Here is a 21,264-nt window from a genome sequence, read left to right on the forward strand (position 1 = left end):
CTTTGCTTGGGTTAGGCCTACTTTGTATCTTTTTCGAGATATTAGGAATTTAAAGATTTTAATGGCATAAACGTTCCAACAGAGAAAAAAAAAAACATGTCAAGTCCTACATAATCCATTATGCTTGTGTGTTGGTGTGTGTGTGTGCATGTGTGTGTGTGTGAGGTGAGTTTTGTATGTGGATATTATAACGAATTGACGAAAGATTGAAACATTGTGTTTTTGTTTTTGTTTTTTATGATAAGCATGATCGTGTTGCTCAAATAGATATTGGTGGTTGTGGCTGATCCATGTTCTTCCATGGCTATCCGTCTAATTTAGAACTCTACTCCATTGCAAACATAATATATCTAAAATGTTATATTTGGCTTGCATCACTTTTAAAAGTATACAGCGCAACATTTTTCGTCACCTTTCCTCCCTCTCTTTCATATTATATATATGTACACAACAACAACAACAACAACAACAACAACAACCGAACAAGAAAAAAGACTCAAATTGTAGATTGCTTTAGTCATGTCCCTGCGTATCCTATAACCCAGCAGATATCTCGATTTTTTTTTCCACACCATAGGTCAGTCTCCATGGTGAAACGCGTACACACCTCATACACATTTGATTTTTAATCTGGCACATCATTCAAAAATGGTGTGTGTGTGCGTAATAGTGTGTGTCCTTCCCTGTGTGTATAATACGAATATCTTGTGTGTTGGTGTGCATGTGTGTATAATACATAACCTCCTTCCCTGTCTAAAGTGTTAAAGCATGCGGAAATTGAGTCTTCCTTTTATGGTATACTTGTCACGGTTCGTGATTAAATCAGATCTGCTGCTGAGTGCTGGTCGATGGAATTAGACATGACCTTCCCGCACTTGTAGAAAGAATGATGTGATAGCAAAGGAATAAACATTCCATAAAGAAGTCCTTCAGCGTTACTTTGTAACAGCTTTTAATCTGCGTGTAACCCACTCCCAAAGTCCCAATGTGCAAGTGCAAGAGAATGAAGAAAATTGAGATTGTAATCCGTTTTACAATCACTCCACGCGATGGTACGACCAAGAACGATTTGTGCGTTGCTGCTTTCTTGTTCCTTTACATTTAATCGGACGGAAACCTTTTGATAATTCAGAATTGAATCAATACTTACAAACTACCAACATATTTTCTTTTCCCCCTCTTTTTTTTAAATGCTTTCTTCATTTGTCGACATTCTGTATGTAATTGGTTTCTTTTTACGGTCATACCCTTCATGTCATCTTTAAATTACCAAAGTAGATTTTCCTTTTAATGTCTCTATAACTATTATTCTTAAAAATGTCAGTTCCTTATTAATATTGATGGCGCGGTTTACAGGATAAAGTTTTTTTTAATTAATATTTCATTCTGATTTTGTGCAAACTTCAGTGAAGTTTACATGTTACGTTTAATCTTTAAGAGTCGTCGATACAATGATGACATGATGATAATTTGTGTACAAATTACTCCAGGGCATGACGAGTTATTGGACAGGCATTGAAATATCTGAGTTTTCTCTGTTCTGATGTACCTTATTAAAGAGAAGAAGGCGTGGAGGAGGGAGCAGCCTCCCTCCTCCACGCCTTCTGGTCTATAGCCAGGCTCGGACACTATCATAAGTACAAACAGCTAAAGAATCTTGAATGGATTCGACCGTTAGTGATAACCGTATACACTTCGATGCATTATTTGCTAGAGTGGGCTATTCCTGGTTTTCGAATATACCCCGGTAGGCAGCGAAAGAAGTTTGATACAACTGGACGCCCCATGCCCCCCACGGCTTGTTTCTTTATGTCACAGAAACCATGTTTATGAAAGAATGCACACTTAATCATCTGTCATCTAATGTATCATGTATGTGTTAAGTTTGTTCTTGTGTATGCTTTGGTTACTTTAAACCGTTCGATACTGAATTCTGAAATCCCCATAGACTTAATACACAGGCCACCAGGTTCCCGTATGGAACGGGTTAACAAGTGTTAGTGATAGTGGATTTTTTTTTCTCCACATTGCTCCAGATACAAGTATGTTCCTTGTTAGCATTTCCGGCCTTTGATGCTTTATTGACTTCTTTGTTATGACTTGTCTATTGTTTCATATTTCGCCAAATAAATGAACGAACGAATGAATGAATGAAATAAAGAAAGAATGAATGAATTCAAACTTTTGTAAAGGATTACATTAAAAAAACTAAAGCTGTCTTGTCTAGTCACGATGGTCATGACTGAGATGGAAAATGAAATGACATTCCACATCAAATTCTCTCGAATGCCTAAAGATGAATTAACCACACGAGTGTATGAAAAAAAATGGTTTATGAATTCACCCTCATGATGATTTTCCAAATAATTAAGTTTATGGCATCAAACACTCAGTTATTCCGGACCGGGTGCTTCTTTGTATTCGTTAGTGAACCACACCAAAGATTAATAAAACTACGCTTTCAATGCAAGCTGACCGCAATTTGTAGCTGTTTATGTTTTCAAGCATATTACTGCTACCCGCTGCATGACCTTGACTACCTCAGATACAACGGTGTTGAAAAATAATTTGCTTTTAATGCTGGATATGCAGATATAAACAAATTATAAGTGTGCGATTTAGCTTGACATGATATTAAACCATTCAGCCGCCCGCGTAGAAAGGTTACTGGCTCTTTATTAGATTCTCTGCTATATGCATTGCCTCATCTCTCCTTTGGAAGTTGCATTCAGTAAAATGGAAGCCCACAGTGGCAACTAGAACAAAATACTGAGTACATCTCTTTTTACTTCCCCCCTCTTTCTCTCTCTCTCTCTCTCTCTCTCTCTCTCTTTCTCTCTCTGTCCTCAATATTGAGTATATCTGCTGGAGAAATTTCAAGTTTCTTTACGATAATTCAAATTCAAACTTTATGATGCCGCTGCTTTTGATTCCCGTGACATCCATACTAGACCAACAAACAATCTTCTGTAAGGTATCACTAGGTGCGCATTGTTATTTTGCTACTTCTGTATCTCAAGTACGTCATAACTTGTTCACACGACTTGTGGAGTAAAAAGAAAAAATGCATCCACCCGTTTTCATTGAATACAATGGAGATTCAGTACAGTAAGCTGGTTTAAAGTATTAGTGTAGAAATCTGATAAGTGTATAGTCATACTAGCAGTGGTCTTTCAGACAATAGCTGCCCGCAACAGTCATGGAAAATGTTTTTTATATCGTATAATATTGTCATGTTGACGCAGAAAGGCCTCTGAAAGAAGGAGAGAGGGAGAGACAGAAAGTGAGAGAAAGAGAGAGAGAGAGAGAGAGAGAGAGGAGAAAAACAGAGAAAAAGAGAGAGAGAGAGAGAGAGAGACAAACGAGGCATTGATTCTATCATCGTCATGACAACACTTTTGTTCATCAAGGCAATGACATGTTGAGATTTTGGTTTTAAGAACTATAAAAAAGATGCATAATTATGTGTGTGTGTATATATATATAACAGTACATTGTATGTATATGTACATAAAGAGTTTGTTCGCAAAAACCGATAAGTCCGTATGTGCCAAATAGAGATATTTGCGATTAAAGGTCAAGAAAAATAAAGAGAATAGTAAGAAAAATTTTGCTTCTTTTGATCACAACTTCAAAAATGTACCTTTATTATTATGTAGTGGCCAATATATCATTTAATAGGTATTTTTTCTACTTTATTGAGAGAGACCGTACTTTAAAATCTTCAAAAATGGACTTATCGGTTTTTGCGAACAAACTCTTTATATAATTCTATTGTACAATTATTGTACACATACATATAATTTTTCTTTAGCCCTTTTATTTATGACACAGGTTGCCAAAGTATTTTTGACCAAAGGACTGTAGAGACATTTTCATTTTCAGATAATCCCTTTCTGAAAAAATACAGACACAATGATAATATAAAATTGATGTGTCCACTTTAAATGCTTTTTGAATATTTTGTTCTTCTTTTTTTTAGTCAATCATTTTCTATCCATTTATCTATTCATTCCTTTTGTTGCTATACGTGCCAGATCAGAATCTATCAAAATAACGTGTTGTAAGTGATGAAAATTCACGTCTATGCGCTTTCTTTTTTCCTCCTAAATAGACTGTTGTTGTTTTTCCTTTGAACATATTGGGAGTCACGTGAGAATTGCTGAAAACGAATTGCTACCTTTTGTAGACTATAGTGTGTGAACATGTGTTCTTTCTTCAACCGCATGAATGTCAAATGAAATGAATGTTCAGCTGGGTTAATATGCTCTGTTTTTGTGATTTTCAATTCAACGATAATGTGGATTCGAGGACAGGAGAAGAATATGCAAGTATGTGGAAGAGAAGAAAGGCGAGATATGAATAGACAGTCAGATAGGCGACTATGTAATGGACACATCATAGTACCTTACATAGAAAAGTGAATACATGTAGATAGGTAGAAATAGCAATAATAATGTCACAACAGAGAAATGCATTGAATGCCAATCTTGATTTTAATGAAAAATCCGAATTTTCGAGGTTCCTTCCTCTTCATCAGGGATAACAGTGCGGCATGTATTCCTCTGTTGTGACATTATTATTGCTATTTCTAGTACTGCCAATACGCGGGGAATATAGAGATTATGTAGAGTTTGTTTGCAAAAACCGATAAGTCCATTTTTGAAGATTTTGAAGTACGATCTCTGTCATAAAGTACAAAATAATACCTTTTAAATGATACATTTGTCACTACATATAAAGGTACATTCTTGAAGTTATGGTCAAAAGAAGCAAATATTTCTTATTATTTTCTTTATTTTTCTTGACCTTTAATCGCAAATATCTCCATTTGGCAAATATGGACTTATCGGTTTTTGCGAACAAATTCTTCATATATTGGCATATATAGACAGATTCTTGGATAATGAGGGTAAAAAAAAAAAAAAAAAAAAAAAAAAAAAACACGGGAGGGAGAGGGCCAACCAAGCTCCATCAAAGATGCAATACTCCATTTCAGGAAATAGATAGCATCATAGTCATTTGGTTCGTGCATGTGAGATAGATGTAGAATATAGATATAGAACATCGCAAAGTTAAGGTAAGTAATGATGTTAAAGATCAGTATATTATATAAACTAAGAAAGAGAAAACTCCTGCAGAGGACGTTAATGCAAATAAAAAAAAAGAAGTTTTATGAATGGTTACTTTTTGAGGTGAGACATGGATACCATGTTATACGGAACCAATAGATTTAAAGAATTAAAAGACATAAACATCCAAGAAAGGAAACAAGAAATCAAGATAGATTTACATAGTATCATAATCAAATATGAAAACAACTTTTATTGCCTAACTTTCGAATTGCATATGCGTTTCTACGCATTCCAGCAAAAATACAAAACGTTTACACACCCACATCCAAATGTTTCATAATACAAAGACATTACTACCGACGAGACTGTCTAACTGGCATTTTCCATGAAAAATAGAAAATACTGCATAGTTGACCTTGTTCAGTTAATCCATCATGCTGTTTGTCTGCGTATCCTTAACTGTGCGTTTTTATACAAGCAGAGTATTTTCAGGTCTGGCAGAAAGTCGAACTCTTTTATAAGCTGCACTTAGATTGAACACGCGACTTTCCACCTTACGGTCCATTCGCCCACAAGAAATTCAGTACGCCCTGAAGATTTGACAAGATGCAGTTGAGGTATTTAGTACTGGAAAGAAAATAATCGATTTTTCAAACGCACTGACATTTCCTGAGGATCGCAAATCTGATGCTCCTTTAGCAGAATATTTAGGGATGGACGACTTGACAGATTAAAGAAAATATAAATGGCGAAACATATCTCCTGTGTATGACATTAACACATTTTATAGCTTTTTATGATTCGCTTTACCGACCTGAACTTTAAGTTGTTTAACGAATGCTACATCAAATTCATGGGATGAAAGAGACACAAGTTGAAAGTTTGAATTGATAAGAAAACGAATGTATCACGGGCAGATTAATCCCTTGTGTATGCAGTTGGATACATCATGAGAGTGATGCCATATAAATAAAGACACACGCTAATAATATCTTTTAAGATATTATGCTTGTTTGCTTGTTTGTGTGTTTGTTTAAGTTTGTTCAAGAGTGTGTTCATGCCCGTGTGTGTATGTATGTGTATGTGTCAGAGAAAACTGTGTGTGAACATAGTGTACATCAATCACACCCAAATTATCTTGAAAATCCAAAATCTCATTCGGACTGAAAATAGTATGCCCAGTTCTAAGGAACCCTTTAGTGTATAATGCATTGCAAATATTAGGATATTGCAGTGTCCGCTGTAACCATTGTTCTACCAATAATGCTTTTGTTGTTGCCTCTCCCCTCCCGATTCTATACACGTTCATGGTTGTCAGCCAATCTCCACTGAAGCAAAATGATCCAGATTTCATCCATGAATTCTCAAATCCTCCTAGTCGTAACTTCACGCCGCTATGGACGGCTGTTTCATTCTTGAAATCAGAAAACAAAATCCCCCGTATTTTTCTCGAATTTACGCCTGGTTTGTTGCACCGATTCTTTATCTTGGAAGTGATGGCAAGGGGGTATTGATTTCCAATCTGAGAGCCTCAAGCTCTTACCTTCACGGTTCATGCGAGGTAATTCTCGATAGACGGAGAAACTGCGACCAAGTTATCTCATTCGAGTGTACTTTCCGACCCCTCAAACTGTTGCTTTGCATGCTTGTTGTTGCCATGGCAAATTCGCATCAAAACCTTGTAGTGCTGTGGTGTTACATTTGTTGTGTTGGTATAACTTTGTAATTGTTATTTTCATGTTATTATTAAAATACTGTAATCATAACAAATATTATTAATCTCTCTCTCTCTCCATCTATCTATGTATGTATATCATTTATAATATTAGATTTATAATATTAGATATTTATTAAATATGATGTTGCATATTTTGATACTATATAATACACTATATTTCATATATGACAAGTTGATGTATATACCATCAATAAATGCTTTTAACTAAATGCTTTTTTGATACTGGAAATGTTCTTTTTTTTTTAATCCAAAAGCAGGAAGTGTACAATATTATTTCTGTATTTTTTTTTCTGATAAGACCACAACGCCTCATACAAATCTAGTAACATGATTGCATGAGACGTGCCACCTAATAAAGTCACATTACTTTGTAATAAAGGTCAATAAAATGAATATCGATGTAATTGCATTATATTGGAAAAATTAAAGATATATATACTCAGCATTGTGCGTAAGACTTCTTATTGTGTAACAAAGACACAACATAGTTTTGTGTCTTATGCAATTATCTATGAATAATCGATGGGCAAATGCTTTCTGAGTTAGTGAAAGTCTATGAAATAAAAATATTAATCAGTAATTCAAAGGCAATAATAATATCAATTTAGTTCATTGCATCTCACAGAAAATTAGATTAACCTTACGAATTAAACTGTATTACAAGCAGAAGAGGAATAGTACAGGTAAGATATAAATACGGCAGAAAGAATTAAAAACGCAAAAGAAAAACGTAAAAGGCTTACGGGAGTATATAGGCAGACTGAGATCGGGCGACATAGAAAGAGAGAAAGAGAGAGAGAGAGAGAAAAGGGAGAGAAAGAAAAGCAGGAGAGAAGGAGAGAAGAGAGATAGAGGGGGGGGGGGGTGGGTGGGTAAAGTCTCAATACATGAGCGTGCATGTGTTGTTGTGTTGGATTTTTATTTTTACCACACATGATGATTACATCTGAGACGCGCGCTTTTTTATTCATCCACGCCCTTGGTGAACTACTATCAAAATGCTCGCTCGAGCGTGATATATGTAACAGAATTACCGACGAACCTGTTACAGCCTTGCTAATCAAATTTTTGCCTGGAAGAAAAAAAAATGAAATGAAAATAAGAGAGAGCTCCGATGGGCTCGAAGCTACAGAAAATAAAGAGATAACGAAAAGATGAAATGAGGGAGACAGATATTTTTCTTTAATGAAATATTGAATTGGGCGAAGTTAGTGAAAGAAGTAGAGACCTTTCTCCTTTTTCGCTTAGTCATAATAATTATTTTCTTTCCGTCCATTCTACCATCCCCTCACTCTTTCCCTCATTCCCTTTACTTTCCTATTCTCCTCTTGGTATAAGACAATTAAAAAGTGCACGAATAAAGATTGTTCAAGAATACTGCAATATTTGCGAATATGGTTGCTTTTGTAATCAAATCATTCTAATAGGAAAAGTGCAACTTCGTGAATTATATACCCTGAGTGAGTGATGTGACATTGACCTCGGTTTCAATATTATGAAAAACACACACACACACACACACACACACACACACAAACGAACAAATAAGCAAACAAAAAAAAACAACGAACATTACGTGTTTTTTTTTCACAAGAAAATATTGCAGGGAGAATTGAAAAAGAACAATATGAAGGACCTATATATGTATATAGAATATACATAGTGAAAACTTTGAGCAAAGACAATTGATTTTCATCGTTTGTCTTTTCAATGTTTATCATTCCTTTCTGGTCAGTTTTCCTTTTGTTTCTTTTCATAATATATATGAATTATATATATATATATATATATATATATATATATATATATATATAATATGTGTGTGTATGTTTGAGAGTGTGTGTATAATGTGTATATGAATATAATATATGAATATCCATACATATATATATGTATAACAACAATACATGAATATAAAATTATAGAAAACAACTGCATAATATACCTGTATATCCATTATAAATGTATGTGTTTCAAGGTCATTTGATTTCTCTTCTCCTGCAATTTTTTATTTCGTTTCTTTCTTTACATAAGTGTACATGTAGGTGGACGTTGAATAATTTTCAATAGAGAATTATCATATGTTCAAATAAGTTCCTTATTCAAAGGATGTAATACTTGGAGAATTTAACTCAGTTGCCCTGAAAGAAATCTCAAATTGCCATACATTTTGACCTAATTTACACAATTTGCATTTGAGCAATTTCTTGGTTGGGCAAAATGCATTGTAAATTCTGTTTAGTGCAGTAGACACTTCTGAAGTTATTCCAGGTCAATTTTGTGGGGTTTTTTTTGTAATATATTTTGTTTATTTGTAAGTGTTACCACAAGGTGCCTATTGCGTGAGAAATATCAAAAAGTTTAAAGTATCACTTTCAACTGTTCGTATTCACTCTTCAGACAAGGTCATCGGAGTTTCAGATGTACGTCAATTTTATTTCATATCTTACTTGTACTCATTGCAGTAGGACGGACGAAAAAAAGATAAGCGGGGTCATTTACAATTTACTCATTGATACTTCGGGATTTAGTAGTATGTTATCTGTAGAAGGCTTTTGTTGAATTTATATCGATATGCAATGGGACATCTATAGCAACTACGGTCACAAACACACACACACACACACACACAAACACACACACACACACACACACACACACACAAGAACGTATGTCCACGTACAGCGAAAAGATACCAAAAATCAAATCGGAACAACAAAAACAACAACAGAAACAAATCTCCATGCGATTCGATTTATGGTATCAATTGTGAAGCGAAGTGTAAATTTATAAAACCAGGCATATCTAATACGTTTGTTACGGAATCTGAAGACCCGTGATTGCTTGCCTGTCTCATCTTGAAATTCATCTTTATACTGCCGTACCGCCCATAAGGTATATCAAAATTTCATGCAAACCCTTCAGACAGCGGAAAGCTTTATACTTTGACATTGTGTCATGATTTGGATGTCGTGAATAAAATGTCGAATAACCCCTTTTAAGTGAAAAAGAAGAAAGCGGACTCTGCACAACTGAAAAACAATAACAGCTGAAAACTCTAAACCAAACTTAAAAGCCGATGATTTAAATTTGTAAACAGCCCTTAAATATGTCTAAACAATTTGTGGGTTGTATATAAAAAAGAATACACGAATTCATTAAAAGGTCAAAGAATTAATGTGTGAGATGATTCACAACGCATCCAATCTCTTGTCTGTTTACCATTAGAAGGAAAAACAAATCCATCTAGGTATGTGCTGTAAGTCTTTAAGTACTGCTAAATTTTGACATATTCAATTACAAATCAACAAATTACGGAATGAGTTCCCGCACTTATCATCACTTTGAATGCACTGGAAATGATTACTCGTATAATGCATATAGATTATGTGTGTATGCATGTTTGCATTTTTGCATATGCGCATGAGTTTTCCTGACTAAGAACGTTATACGAGGACAAAGATAACAATTCTCCACATATAATTTCATCTATAAAGCGTCAAGCACTCCAAACTATTCAGTCAGACTCGAACAATTTTGTTCTGCTTAGTACCTTAATCATTCTCCACTCATGGACAGGATTGTCGTTTCAGCGATGCAAAATACAATTGCATGTTGATTTTCAAAAGGGTTGTTAACTTATGTGTTCCGCATTTATTTCCTTCCATTGTTTTGTGTAGGAAAATTTGCGCATTTGACACATTGATACTGAAAAGGTTAAAATAAAACTTCCCTGCAAATTTTGACTCTCTGTGAGCAGTCTCAGTTTTTCGTGATAATCGTTTGGACTCTACCCAAGAGATTTCAGAAACGATAGTACATTACGTTCCTAAAGGATTTCAAAAAAGTGCCCATCATGATGTTTCAAGGGATCTTTGAACACTCACCCAAGACTTCAGCAGCGACGCCAACGATCTGGTAAGTGATGGAGTCAGGATACATGTCGAACTTCACGAAACGGTCGTCGACACCGGCTTTCAGTCTGCAAGAAAGGATATTGAAAATTACTTAACATACATTGTAGTTTGTTTCACATTAAAAATGATGCCACATTGCAAGATGATTTTCAGTAAAAAAAAAATATTTACTTTAATATTTTGAAACACAATCATAAAAACAAAGTCATTTGATTTACTTGGGATCCCCTCATTACATAACTCACATTGTATGAAATAACATCATAACATAATAGAAATATTCTTTCAGAAAGTAACTTGACATCACCTCCGGACAGCTGATGCTACAATGATGCCACAAAGCAGTCAGTCGGAAAGAGTACAAAGAACCAATACATGTCGCCCTTTTGGAATATGAAGCCTTACAGTCGTATATTGTTCACCAATAAGTCGGTTTCATTTTGCTGAATGAAGCTATGCCGAGGCTAGATGTGATGAAACTTTCAGGTTTTGTGTATCACTTCATGTGTATAATATGTGTGTTGTCATGGTTTCCCTGATTTTTATATTTTTCTGTTGATCCAGCGAATGAATATTGAAACTCAGACTTTTTAAAGCCTATTAAATTCTCTTTACCTGACCCTTCACCAGTTGTTATATGGGAAATTGGAAATTGTCCTTATTGGAATTACTGTAATCACTCATCTCTTTGATAAGTCGAACACTCATCTGCAAGTCATTCAAAATTGTTATAGTATGTCGGTCTCTTCCTTTCTTTCTTTCTTTCTCTAGAAGGGCCAATTTTGCTGTGCCCAGCCACAACTCAGGAAGTTTTCTGTCAGTTTTGCCTAAACAGACAATGACCATGGAGACAAACAAATATCTACACACACAAAAAAAAAACACACACACATACTCATACACGCACACGTCATTATCATTATTTAATTATTACTATTAATGGAAACTTTGAAAAATCATATTTGCCAAACTCTATCGATTCATACAGCTGTCACAGTGAATGCATTAACCGAATGGCAAAATGATGAATGAGTTTAAGGCAGCAAGTTACTCTGACATCTATTTAGATTAGATGTCCCTCGATGAGTAAGGTCATCACGTTTTCAAGTTTTATGCTAACGATTGTTTAAAAAAGACGGAGAAACTGTGAAAGCATGTCGGTAGAAAGGGAAAAGAGAAAATAATAGTGATCATTGCCCTCACGAGGATTGTTTGCTATCGCCTTCTACTCCTGACATCACGAACCAGCATGTGGTCTCTACAATAATGGCAACTGTCGTATATCAAAATGGAACACCGGATAATTGGTCGACGTAATTACTATCAATTCTTTATAAGGTCAGTCTTGCGCGGGTGAATACCGCTATATCACCTCTCAGCTGCAGATTGCACGCTATGCGGAAGAGCGAGGCGTTAATAAAAGGGAGAGTATCCGTCAATCACGGGGGGGGGGGTGGAGGGGGCATACAAAGGTCTATTGCTCATTTCGGAAGGAAATTCTTTTTAGGAAACAAATCATCATCCATGACACTATTGCGGAAGAAAAAAAAATCGACATTCGTTTTCATTTGTCTCCAATGGCGACAAAATTGCTTTGTAAACAACGATTGCTTATTTATGTATGTTATATATTTCATCAAAATTAAAACTGAAATCAAGTTCATGCTGAAATCAACAAAAGTTTATTTCGGCGCACAAATTTTCAAACGATTTGCTCTTTTTCAGATGTTCTGACAAAGAGCGAATCGCTCAAAAATGTGTATGCCGAAATAAACTTTTGGTGATTACAGCATGAACTTGGTTCCAGTTTTAATCTTGATGATATTATATATATATATATATATATATATATATATATATATATATACATATATATATTTATATACCGGTATATGTATGTGTGTGATTGTGTGTGTTTGTACATTTTACAATCAACGGTGTGTGTACACAATCAAAGAAGAAAATGAAAAATAGAATAGAATCAAAGAAGAAAATGAAAAATAACACAGAATGCTATAGTTCATCGAAATCTTATAGATCATGGTGTTTTTTTTTATGTAAGCTTGACAAATCAAGTCCCACATGCACAGTGTTATCATAAACTGAGATATAGCACCCATGTACTTTCATTTGTTCGTCTATTTATCTATCCGATGCATTATTGCAATTCAAGGCTATCCGTTTTTCGATAAAACTCAGTTTTTGTCACTCTCTTCCTAGAATGTTTCATGTACGTATTTTTACATGCCTTATTGTGCTACTCCAAAATGGCTTGTTTATGTTTTTTCTTTCCATGCAACATATTTGATTTTGCAAATAAATGGGATGGAATGTAAGGAAAAAGGAAATGGCGTTTATTCATCATCAGCGACAAAGGGATGTCAAACATTGCACATGTAGGGCAATTTGTCAATCAGTTGCAATGAAAATATCTCGATGGAAGAATTTCATGAATTTGAATTATTACACAGAACCCGCTGCATGCTATAGGAATTACAACAAACACTTGTTCCCGGGCGGAAGCTCAGTGGTCTAGTGGAGATGACGCCTGTCAGGAGATCAGGAGGTCGTAGGTTCGAATCCTGCTCCAGTATTTACGCCCATGATTTTTTATCATGATTACAACTAAAATCAGAGATCAATTCAGTGCCTATAAACGTCAATGTAGGGCAAGTTGTCAATCAGTTACAAACATTTCCCTCTACATAAAAGAAAAAGGAAGTATGTTGCAGAGTTTACCGTATCTTTTCCCACGTCTCGTTCCCCCATTTCTCCGTCACCAAGTCCTTGATACTGACATTAACACTGCCGTACTGGGTTACAAGAAAGGGAGCAAAACAAAGAAAATCTCGACGTAATTTCATGTTCTACCTGAAAAAGTAAGTTTTATTGTAATACTATATTGTGACAATTGGATAGAATAGGCAAACATTAAACGTTGTTTGTTCCTGAGGCTTTTTATCTTGGTGAAAAATCAACAACACATCGAACATGTAATTAATTATTAAGTATTGGAGAAAACACACATCCACAAACATCTCTCTCTCTCTCTCTCTTACTGTAATATATGCAATCATATATCTATATACCTATTCGTCTCAACATCAGCGGTACCCCGGTGGCTGGGGCCACTAAGAGTTGATAAACATTGCAAAGCTGCACATACAAATAAAACATGAGTAATTTTTTTTTTTCATATGCAACAAAAGTATGAAGTAGAGTATAGCATTTGCATGTACATCGCATTTACGAAAACTGTTTGAAATAAAGGTAACCGCTGTTGACGATCAGTATATGGCTTTATATGTTATACTTTATCATGAATGTGGAAAGTATTATGCAATTATTTCATTGTGTATGTGGGTTTTTGAATTTGAATATAAATTTGTCACACCCGGTGACGATCACGGTATATCATAGCAGGATAACTCAGTATTGTATGAGAAACTCCATAGCAACAAATACGTAAATCGTCAATACAACCAACCATATCCGGTCTTGAACAAATGAAAACAGTGCGTAAATTGTAGAATATGAGAAAATAGGTATTGTTTGATGTTGGTATCACATTCAGAGCAATGGCAAAAGCAATTTAATTCGATCTTATCCCTAGAATCACATGTTAAAGCAAAAGGGTCAAGATAGACGTAATCCAACTGCAGCCACTATCCAACAAATGATAGATGAAGTTTGGATATCAACACACAGTTAATTATCTGCTGTTTCTACATTCATGCAAGCATGGTTTGATTTCGAGAGATACGTGTTGCTTTGGCGAGATCTAAGGGGTAATCCTGATAGCAACATCACAAGTTACCATCATTTCACCTCGATTATGATGAATGATAATAAGACCAAATATCGTAGTCAATAATCATAAGAAACGAGCATCGTACATGATTACAGCACTTTTATTTTTATTCTACAAAATGATATTGGAAATACAGGGAAAAGGGCAGCAAAGCGATTCACACAGATGATAAATCAGAAAGGCTCTACAACTTTGAAAACTTTTAATAGTTAAGAAATAATTTAAGAATATTTTCTTTTTAATCACTATCAAAATTAAACATTTTGTAACTAAAATACATGTTTCAGCAGATCTATTGATCAAATTCAGAATGTAATCACTTGACAAACAAGCTTTGTTATCTGATAAATTCTGTGAAATTCAATGCAAGTTGTCTAAATCCTGCAAATTTTTACCAGATTCTCCAAAGATTTGCAGTGTCCCCCCCCCCCAAAAAAAAAAAAAAAAAAAAAAAAAATCTCAAGTGCCAACATATCAAGCAGATTTCATTCTTATATGAGAGTGGTCCTGTAAATATTTCCTCGTTAGATGGATTGACCGGACATTTTTAATCTTCGTTAAAAATATTTGAGGGAAGTCAGAATATGCTAGTTGAAGCATTGAGTTAGCAAATCCTTAATACGACCACACTCCGAGAAAAAAAAAAATTACGGGCAGTTCACAAATAATTATTCAAACTGCTTTGCTTAACTCTGTTCTTGTTGATTTGAGATATTTCAAATTAAAGCTGCTATCATGGAAATAACTATGATAGTAAGACAGTATATAGCAATTTTCTAATCATGAACTCAAGAACATTCCTAGCTATACAACAAATGAGATATCACAGGGAAGGGTTTACTTTGCTCTATCTGATAATAGACTGCCTTAAAATATCAAGCGATGGCACCAACCCCTTTTGCAATCAAATTCTTCACATGTTTATGCCGTTTTCCTAAATACTGGTTACTCATCAAGTCTACTGTGAATACTAAATTTGCAAAAGTAACAACATACCCTCATTTTGACATAAAGTTACACTACTTACCATTTTTGGGAGCTGATAACAGGTATCATGCAACAGGTGAAATCAGTTAATGTGTTCTCTGCGACGGACTGAGGAAGAGATGAAAGCCGTCACCGCCACCGAACAACTCACTGGCAATATAACTGGAATCTGATTGGGGGTCCAGTTGAAGAGACATCTGACCGCGCCACTGCCGGGCAATTACAGACAGCGAGAGAGGGGAGACGGAGGGGGAGAGAAAGTGCGAGGAGGTTGGAGTAAGAGATAGTGATATAAAGGTCATACACGATCTCTTCTCGTACTTCTGCGCACTAGACTTTGGCGCAAAAAGCGGATCGTTGCCATGGAGATAATCAGAAGACCTCCCTTGAGAATAATTCAGTGACGGCGGCACGAAACTTTTCCTTTGATTAAGGTATATGCCAAACCTTCATTGAAGGATGCATCCACGAACTAAAATCATATTCGATCTCGGATTTTGACAACACATGTGGTCATTTCAAGGGAGTGTAATCATCATCCATCCATCTTTGAAGAAAATGAAGGCATGAGCTTTTTCACTCTTTATCTCACTTTGCTTCCTTTTTTCTCTCTTTCTATTATACGTCTTTCCCTTTATTTTCTTAGGCCTATATATATTTTTTTTTCTCCTTCAATGTGCATAGAAATGTTATTTCATTGTTGTGTATGCGCAATAACAAATATTCTTTTCTTCTTTTCATGGTTATTGTTATTATTGTTATTATGAATATCATCCGTAATATTGATAATACAATTGCATATGTAATTGTTGAGTATAACATAATATGTATAATGTAATTGTAATTACATATATATATATATATATATATATATACATTTATTTATCATTACAATAACTTTTATTAGTCATTAGCATCATTATTATCATCTTCATCATTTCTATCATAATCATGAGTAATATTTGTTTCCAATATCACACAGTATATGCGTTCAATCATTTATATATTTGAAAACTAAACAGAAAAATAAGCAAGTGCGTAACCTATATAGATATCAAACTGTTTGAACGAAGTATTTCTACTGCAGGAAAAAGAAGATCACAGAAAAGTCAAGCTTGTACTAATGTGGGCAACTCAATTAATTGGAATTGCAAAGCAACAAAACGTGTGATAACGTGAGCACACTTTCATCTGACCCTGAATGTCTAATGAATTACGTTGAAAATAGGACGGGCCTTGAACTCCGATGATTCTCCCTAGACAAAGTCCTACGGCTTTGAAGCTGAAAGGAAAATATGTAACAAAAGATAATGATACTCAAGCCATTGTCAAAACTGATAAGCAATTTATTATGTCCTTTGACGCATGCGCAAAAAAAAAAAAATCACAGACGAACTGCAAGGATAGGCACGTAGCCGAGTTCATGAATGAGCAGCATCTTCTACACAGCAAGTCAAGCTGTTTGTTGCTTGTTGTTTGTTTCTTGTTTGTTTGTTTGTTTGGTTTTTTTTTCTTTCTTTATATTAGTAGAGACCTTTCTCTGTTTACTTGTTGCATGGCCATTTCTAATTTCCTTTTTTTAAGAAAAAAAAAAACATCTGGGTCTTCCTGACACATAATATTTTTGGTCGTTGCAGTGATTATATATATATTTTTTTTTCATTTTGAAATTGACTTAAAAAAAATGACTGTTAGATTTATAAAGAGGTGATATCAGTTTGGACATTAAATACGAAAGCTATTAAAGACATTTCAAAGTTTCAAATGTTCAATGGCATCGTATGCTCAAATTCAAACATTGTGAGGGAAGGTTGGGTAGGGAAGCTGTTATAACTTTGAAAGTAGTGACTTCATCACTTAAAGGGAAGGTCCTGTTTTGGTTGATGATGGCACGTCGGGATGAAATTTTTTGGCAAGATAATGAGAAACTACTTATGAAATATGAAAGAGCATTGAAATTTATGGGGAATTCAAAGTTTATTTGACAAAAATTGGTCTAGAAATGGCTGAGAAATGCAAAAATACGTCGTCCGATAAAAGTGTGGGACCCACACTTTCCCCCGTGATACGACCTTACCTCCCTCTACCGTTTGAATTTGACTACATTGGTCTTGGGGCTTTTTCAACCGTTATCTTCCGCACACGCGAGCGATGTGCACCGCACGGCTTGGTCTGGGAGGTTGACCTTTTCACCTCCGTGAATTTGGGAGAGAGACGGCGCGGCGAGGGAATATTGCGTAATCATGGGGGTTCATGGCACATTTGCAGACCTGTATGCACGTTGTGTGTGCGTGGAGTTCTGTGATCGCACTGCGCTATCAGCCGTCGCGTCGTTCCGTTTGTTTACTGGAGGACACATAGTCTCTTTTCCTCGGTGTGATGCTGCGTATAGAGCTCTACGGATTCCGACTCGAGAGCAACTGAAACAGTTAGGTTTTGCAAGACGAGGTATGCATACGTCTCCGACCCAGAAATCTCGCAAAAGAATATAGAATATTTCGAAATGAGGCGTAGGGGACAACGAAGGGATCGCGATTATTGAAACTGGACAAGATGCCTTCATCCCGTAGAAATGGACAGACGCGACACCTGGATCTACCGACCCCAGCTCGCGATGTCCTGAGTGAAAAAGTGAGTATACAGGCATTGAGTGTAGAAGTTAGTCAGTCCGACCCATCTTTATCCGTAAGTGCATGATGTGAGAGCTTGAAGTTTATCTCGTGAAGAATATCCTGTGCCTGCTAGAAAAGATGTATGTAGGATGACCCACAAAAGACTTGATTACTTTATTTTTTCACCTTGATTTTCAAGGTTTTATGCGTGTAAAAAGTTCAGAAAAATAGATTTCTGAATAATGAAATTCGCAAGGGGTAATCGGCCAAACGAGAATGAAAGGTCCCTTAGTGCCGAGTGTTCGTTGATCTGAAAATGAAATAAATTTCCTTATTCTGAAGCGTCCATAGTATTCTCAAGATTATGTGTATCGATCCGAAAACGAAATAAGGCTCGTTATCCCAGAAAGGAGATTCGTTAATAAAAAATGAAGGAATATCCGTTATTAATTCTAAAAGTGAATAATATGTGCCCAAAGAGAATGGGGTAAGGGGTGATCATAATTTCTGTCGAGTACAGTTTACATGAGATTTGGAAGGGGATGATCTACACTGTATACTACTACTAGGTAGTATCAGAAACAGGGGAACACAATGGCGCGGCAGCATTACACCCTCGTCGTGTCATTTTCTTTTCCCTACCTTTGAGTAGCCCCTATTTATAATAACCGTTTCTACATCACATTACATAGCTCATCCTTATGATGTAATTAATCTGTCATATCATAATCATAAAAATGAAGTATACAATACCTGCAACATAACGACTAACGCTGGCCGTTTGGCGGAGGTTCAGTGGTCCAATGCATCATGATAATGTGCGTGTGTTTGCGTATCATTGCGTATCATTTTCATTCAATTTTCTCTGCTTAGTATCCTATATACTTTTTTATATGTATTTTGATTTGTTTGCTTTTGTTTTCAAAGCTCTTCAATTACTGTTTTTTATTACCAAATTGACTGAGACTCTACATGTATATGCCGTAGAAGACTGTAGGTTGTTCATTCACTGTGTCAGTTTTGTCCATCTATGTAGATGGTACATATTGTACGTAGATCCATCATGATGAATTGCTGTTTGCTTTGATGTGCCCTTTTCTTTGAAGTGCTGAATAATTATGAAAGTTATAGTAAATGGAAATATGAAATAGATTTTGTAATTTGACAAGCTATAAGATGATTTGCAGGTTGCATAATTCCATTTCCATTTCATAATTTGTTATCACAGTCAGTGAGAACAGCTTGATGTCAGGTTCTAAAACTTTTTAGGATGCTATGATTATGTTCCCCGGATGAATCCCTTCTGAGGAAAAAAAAAAATCTTCAGATGTATTTTTTTCTTTCTCAAAAGGCATTCATCCTGGGAACAATGCGTGCATAATTTTTCATAGATTGTCGGTTATGAATGCAACCAATGTCTTTTCCTTTTACACTTTCAGTAGGCTATGGATACTCTACATCTCAAATGGCACTTTAGTGGTTTCTCGGGACCTCTGAAAATGAAATCAGACCACCAAACTTCTAAACAGTTTATATTTTGACGGTTCCATCGGAGAACTGTGTCGAAAAAAAAAATGTTTCCTTTCATTGGTAGGCCACGATACATTTCTTTTTTCGGGCCATCAAAATTCGAATTGAACGTTTTTGTAAGCGATCCGAACAGGACACCAAAAATAAATGAATAAATAAAACTCAAGTTTGTCTCGGAATTAACTTGTGAAAACTCAATTGATTCCATTAACAGGGAACGCGGGATATTGCGATGAATCTAATCAGGTAGTCAATGAGATACGTTGTATGACCCGACGTTACTCTTTCAATATACGTTTACGCGTGAAAAAAGAATGAATCTCTAATTCCACTGTATCAATTTTGTTTTATAGATCTCAGGAGCAAATCGAGAAAAAATAGGAATGCGCATTGGAAGCCAGTCAACAAAGGTAATGTTATTCTAATAAATATATCAACAAACGTGACCTGTTCTTTTTCGCATTGTGTGTGTGTGTGTGCATGTGTATTTGTGTTTTTGTTTTATTTTGTTTTGTGTGTGTTTTTTTGTAGAATGTGAAAACACGTAAGGCCTATATCGGCCTATATGACGCTTATTTTTATTCCGCGAATTTCTTATTAGTCAGAATGGAAGGCATTGTGTGAATATCATTTTACTCTGGTGCATAAACTATACGGGATGTGCAATTGAATCGTATATTAGTTGAAGAAAATCTCTACTCATGGAACCATGGTAATGATAACATTATATATGAAAATGTTTGTGTTTTGTTCTTTATTAAACAGGCAGATGTGTTCAACAAAATAACAAAACCAAAACCAAAAGCACTAAAAAAATTGGAGAGGTTCGGACATGCCGATTTTCTATTCCCGGCCACGAAGTATCACCAGAGACAAGTCGCTTTATCCATCTGTCTTTCTTCTGAAAAGTTTCTTCCTCCACCTCTCCGAAGTTCGGCTGAGCCCCTTCACAGCCTGAACGTTCCTGGCGAAAACCATGCCCATCCCGAGGCCTGTCATTTCATCTGGCCCGCTGCTACCACTGCCCACCTGTCTAAAGAGTTGAACATTGGGGAACGACGTTGATGGCATCACAGCGAGTAATCACGGTGGTTGTTCAAACTGTGTGAACAGTTCCTTTGGTAATCTACTCTGCTGTGGAATCGGCAGTAGACTATATCATGGTGTACTATTAGGCCGCAATTTTTTATTTTTTATTTTTTTAAATACAGTGTACTGTACATTGTTCTAAGTTTTGCACACAACTATTAGTGTTCGCGCGTATGCCAAAAAGCGGGATACAAATCTCGAGATTTACATGACCATCGTAATCTCGAGTTTTTTGCAAATGTGCACACAAAATCTCACTAATTTGCGCGATCAGCATCGCGACGGTACCCCCAACAAATCTTGGACTTGATTTCTGAAATAGTGCGCTGATTTGCTCCCGGTGACCGCGTAAACGGCTGACCGAAAATACTTTGCTCATCTCCAGATTTTATATTCCATCATTCAAGCGAGCATCACAATAATGGGTAAATGACAACATCACACTACTGTGTGGCAGCTGCGTAAATATTGCCGGTACATGCAAACGCGTGAAGAGGGGGAAAAT

At 35.7% G+C, this 21,264-nt stretch overlaps 1 protein-coding gene across 1 annotated transcript in view; it reads right to left on the reverse strand.

Moving 5' to 3' along the window:
• Positions 1–20,741, reverse strand: part of LOC139739693 (guanylate cyclase soluble subunit beta-2-like) — a 36,935-nt gene extending 16,194 nt beyond the window's left edge. Inside the window, exons 1-4 of the mRNA XM_071650303.1 lie at positions 20,593–20,741; positions 15,680–15,737; positions 13,470–13,543; positions 10,701–10,795 (exon numbers count right to left, since the gene is read on the reverse strand). Of these exons, the coding sequence (XP_071506404.1) occupies positions 10,701–10,795; positions 13,470–13,543; positions 15,680–15,737; positions 20,593–20,741 (376 nt within the window). The remainder of the gene's footprint in view (positions 1–10,700; positions 10,796–13,469; positions 13,544–15,679; positions 15,738–20,592) is intronic.
• Positions 20,742–21,264: the final 523 nt, after the last annotated feature.

This window comes from Diadema antillarum, unplaced genomic scaffold, assembly GCF_040938485.1.
Source record: "Diadema antillarum isolate AM-2024a unplaced genomic scaffold, OU_Dant_1.0 seq00000810_RagTag, whole genome shotgun sequence".
In the NCBI taxonomy this organism is placed as follows: domain Eukaryota; kingdom Metazoa; phylum Echinodermata; class Echinoidea; order Diadematoida; family Diadematidae; genus Diadema; species Diadema antillarum.